Below are 4,589 nucleotides of genomic sequence, written 5' to 3'. Positions count from 1 at the left end.
GTTAACTATATTCTACTCATTATCCATTAAAAATCTTGCATCCGGGGATTGTTTGAGCTATTCATTAGCAGTGTTAAAAGTTTTAGTAAATAGGTTAGTTCCCTCTGAGATTCGACTCCGGACTGAACCGGATTATATATTTGCAGCGACCTCTTAGTCCTTTTGATAAGGCATAGTTGGGCGTGATCAGTTGTTCCTATAGTTTTGAATCAATTAAGTCTTAAATTGATTGAGTATTTGTTTATTTCAAATGTTCTATCTTTCTATCATTTTAATTTGTGTTCTTTGTTATTTTGCTTCCGCTTTTCGTATCAGCCTCGTAGGGTCTGCAGCGTTTTCAGAACATCCCCGGTATCAAAGAGGAAAAGTTGTACTCTTTTGTCGACTGCGTAGAACTTGATGAAATAGAGGTAGCTGTTTGCTTGCTCGGTCCGGACGGCACAATTCCGTTGCTGGAAGAATTCTGTCCCATCGACTAGAAGCTGCAAAATAAAAGATCAAGTATCAACTGCACCCTAAATTTGTTCCTTCTAAACACAATAAACGACTCCATTATCAAGATATTATCCAATGGTTCCTTGCCCTACATAAGTATTAAACTACATCAAAGGTAAGAGATGATTGGCAGCTGAGCTCGTCAATGTGAATTTAGCTATCAGAATCAGGTAATAATGGATACACGCCATCAAACAAAACTTATAGTAATATAATATAGATCCAAATTAGCTTGCCAACGTACTTGAATCGCTGCAATACTTTTACAAACTTCTACGGAATTCTTTTATATTTTCCAGCTCAATTTACTTGATTCAGGACATAGTTGCAAAATAATAATTAATCAAATCACTAACAGTGCAAGCTACATATTCTACAGGTAACCATTTATAATAAGTGAAATTAATAACCTGAATTATCAATTTAAACTACATTGATATTATAAAAAAAATTAGTCGATTTAAGGCAGAAAAACGACTTTACCGAAAGTTGGCTCTGCCAAATCATTTTATATAGTTAAGACGGAAGGCCTCAAGTCCCACTCAAAGTCGATAATATTGTGAAAGCATTATTATATTATATATACTTGTCTTTAGTTAAACCATCTCATAAACATCTCAATATTCGATTTGTGCTTATTAAAATAAATGAAACCATGGTCCATGTACAGATTGTTCTATTGAAAATTACAAATCCAATGAACTCATGGGGTGTATCATTATTCAGAAATCATGACTATGTACTCGAATGAGAACCGTGTCTAAATCTCATTTAGACAGCAATATCTCCATACAAGCTATATATTCTTTTGTTCTTCTGTCTATGTATACTTGCTAGCCACCTTTGCCTTTGCAATTAAATACTCCATTTAAATCTTCCCAATTTATATAGCAGTATTTGACTACGCACTAAGTTTATTTTTATTTTTTTAAATTTATGGTCTAAAATAAGTCATAGACATTTATATGGTTAAAATCATCTCATAAAGGACTAAATGAGAAATTTAAATTTAAAATATTTAAATAAGAAAGTACAATATTCTTTTTGGGACAGTACAAATGAAAGTACGAGGCATAAGTTGAGACAAAACGAGTAAGGAATAATACTGATAGTATAAATTTTTTTAAGGTATTACTGCATTGTAATATGTTATTACTGACTTTTTATGTTGCCAAATTAAGATTACTACAGAATTTATCTGTTGTTGCCTGTAATCTTGACGTGATGGTAGTACATTGTTACTGCACAGAAATTTAACTCTTGAATGATTGACATACTTAGATGGTTTCTTCCCGTAAGAGAGCATATTCTAGTTAATTCGTTGGAGATCATTAAATTAGTCAACAAACTCAATTGACAATATCACGAATATTGAAATTGTCAGGAAAAAATAATGACAATTAAATATATAATGATGAGTATGATATATAATAATCATTTCATTTGGCACTTGTAACTATAATAAATTAGTGTTTGCTAACAAATTGCAGTTAGAATATTGACAAGTTGAATCCCATAGAGATTTTGATGCACGGGATAAGGTAAAGAAAATTAAAGCAAAGTCGAACACCGTGGCCTTTAATAGAATCAAAAAGCTCCAAATAATCAAAAGGTAATTAAAATAAACAAAGAAGAAGAAAAGGACTTGCCTCCCATAAATGTAACTAGCCAGCTGAAAGGCAACTCCAAGAATCTTTTTAGAAATTTATATTGTTTTACTTTTCGCAAAATTCAATTGGAGAAAACATCGTGGGCATATATAAAAACATGTCAACGACAAGAACTCACGTCTGTTTCTTCATTTTGTTAATTGCAAATAGTCCTTTTTGGCAATGATAAGGAAACCAGACATATTGAATTTAATATTGTTTCAAAGGTTGATTCTTTCTTCTTCAATTATGAGCAAACTCATACAAGAAATGGTATTTTAATGTATGATGAGTTGGCAGAATCTTTGCTTTTGTTTATAAGCCACATTTTGGCTGCTGATCCCAAGTTTAATTAATTTTCTTGACTGAATTAATGAAACTTCTTCAAGTTTAGGTTTTCTTTTGAAGTTTAGTTCCCCAAAAATATGGGAAGACAGCCTTGTTGTGAAAAGATAGGACTCAAAAGGGGTCCTTGGACAATTGAAGAAGATCATAAGCTTATGAATTTCATCCTCAACAATGGAATACAATGCTGGCGCCTTGTACCAAAATTAGCAGGTACTTAATATATAGTTTTCCAAGAATCAACACTCTTTAATTACTACTTTACTAGTAGTATTTTTTTATGCATTTGAAGAAATCATTTGTTGTTAATCTCAAGCACTGATATTATGAGATTTCACGCGAAAAACCTTATTCATGCCCAATGCTTAACTAAATTAGTTGACCATGATTAAATGATGTATTCATGTGACAACATATATAGTATTAATCAACAATTGTTATTGACAAAAGTGGATATAAAAGACATTGTACTATGTGTGTGTAAGTTTACGTCATTTTCATTCACCCTAATCTTCTTGAATAGTAGGGTAGTACAGCTTATGTGCACCTGGTTCTTACACCAACCTAAACAATTTAAATTCGTCTGCATTTGTTTGCATGATGTAATATCTAGTGTGACTAAAGTTTTTCCCTTTAATTATTTTAATTAAGTTGATAATTTAGTAGTAGCTATATTCCTTGTAATAAAAATAGTGGATTTTAGTGTAACTTCTTCAACTACTGCACCGCTCTACTGTAATCTCTACAGTGGATAACTGACTTGATATTTTTTTGTTTCTTTTTTAACCGACTTGATAGTAGATGGAGTTATGTGGTAATTACATACACAAGAATTGGATTTTTTTGTGGCATTTAATTTGAAAGAAATTATGAAAAATTTAAAAAATTTCCTCGAGATGTGCTTAGAATTTGATGGACTTATATAATGATATTGAAGGGCTAATGAGATGTGGAAAGAGCTGTAGATTAAGGTGGATAAATTATCTAAGGCCAGATCTCAAAAGAGGAGCACTGTCAGAAGCAGAGGAAGACATGATCATCAAGCTTCATTCTCAGCTTGGCAATAGGTATTAACATTGCAATTAAAATGTTACACTATTTTCTACTAATTCCATTAATAATGAATATTTACCTTTAATTAATTAAAGCGGCCTAATTATAGTGTAAATACTTTTTAATAACAGGTGGTCAAAGATAGCAGCGCATTTTCCAGGGCGTACAGATAATGAAATCAAGAATCACTGGAATACAAGGATCAAGAAGAAGCTAAAGCTCCTCGGCTTAGATCCTTTAACACACAAGCCCATTGAACAACCTGATCATCATAAAAATGACGATATTAAGCAAAATGATTCTTCAGAAAAAGAAGAGATCAATGGGAAGCTGGAATTGCCAGAAACTTTACCTTCATTAGACTTTCCAGAGGAGCAGCAGAATATTCAAAATTCAACATCTAGTTCCAGCTTAGATGAAATGAATGAGAGTAATTTGGAAATGGGGTCAAATGAGTTGTTCCAAAATTCAGACACTTTGGAGACATTTTCCAGCGACATGTATAATCCAGGGCTTGAAGATCCTTTCCAGAATTGGATAGGTAGCCCAATTCATTGGAATCTTTTCGACAACTTAGACGAAAATTTTCTATGAGGAACAAAAAAATTTATTTAGAATTATTCCCTTGCTTGCGGTTATGTTGGTCGGATCCTCGGAAATATGTAACTTTTGGAGGATCAGGACGAATGTATGCTTCCACTATTCTTGTAGAGTTGAGTATTAAGAAATCTATTTCGTTCAACTGTACAACTCAGGCCTGATCAACATTATTATTATCTTGGTATTTGGACGGACGGATGGTTCTTGTTTGAATAAAAATCTTCATGATGTCACCTAGAAAATCGTTACAAAAGCCAAAAAAATTGGTTGTTAAATAAAGGCATGTCCAACTTGTATACGGGTAAAATCGAGCTCATGGTGTATCCCGGCCTCCGACAAGATAAGCCAGACTCGAGACATGATGACAAGGGGCCGACATCAAAGCGAAAGTCTCGTCGAGTCGGAATTCAGGGGCATGACGCCTGCCCCCGAGAATTCGGGGGAAGA

At 33.1% G+C, this 4,589-nt stretch overlaps 1 protein-coding gene across 1 annotated transcript; it reads left to right on the top strand.

The window, feature by feature from the left end:
- The first annotated feature begins 2,517 nt into the window (after window positions 1–2,517).
- On the top strand, window positions 2,518–4,292 carry LOC104228783 (transcription factor MYB20). Its single transcript, XM_009781321.2, has 3 exons — window positions 2,518–2,702; window positions 3,427–3,556; window positions 3,674–4,292. The coding sequence occupies exons 1-3, from the start codon at window positions 2,570–2,572 to the stop codon at window positions 4,134–4,136; spliced, it is 726 nt and encodes a 241-aa protein (XP_009779623.1). The 5' UTR covers window positions 2,518–2,569; the 3' UTR covers window positions 4,137–4,292.
- The last annotated feature ends 297 nt before the right edge of the window (window positions 4,293–4,589 follow it).

Source organism: Nicotiana sylvestris, chromosome 12 (genome assembly GCF_000393655.2).
Source record: "Nicotiana sylvestris chromosome 12, ASM39365v2, whole genome shotgun sequence".
NCBI classification, from domain to species: Eukaryota; Viridiplantae; Streptophyta; class Magnoliopsida; order Solanales; family Solanaceae; genus Nicotiana; species Nicotiana sylvestris.
Note: the sequence above shows the minus strand (reverse complement) of the source record. Positions and strands in the feature narration are given on the sequence as shown.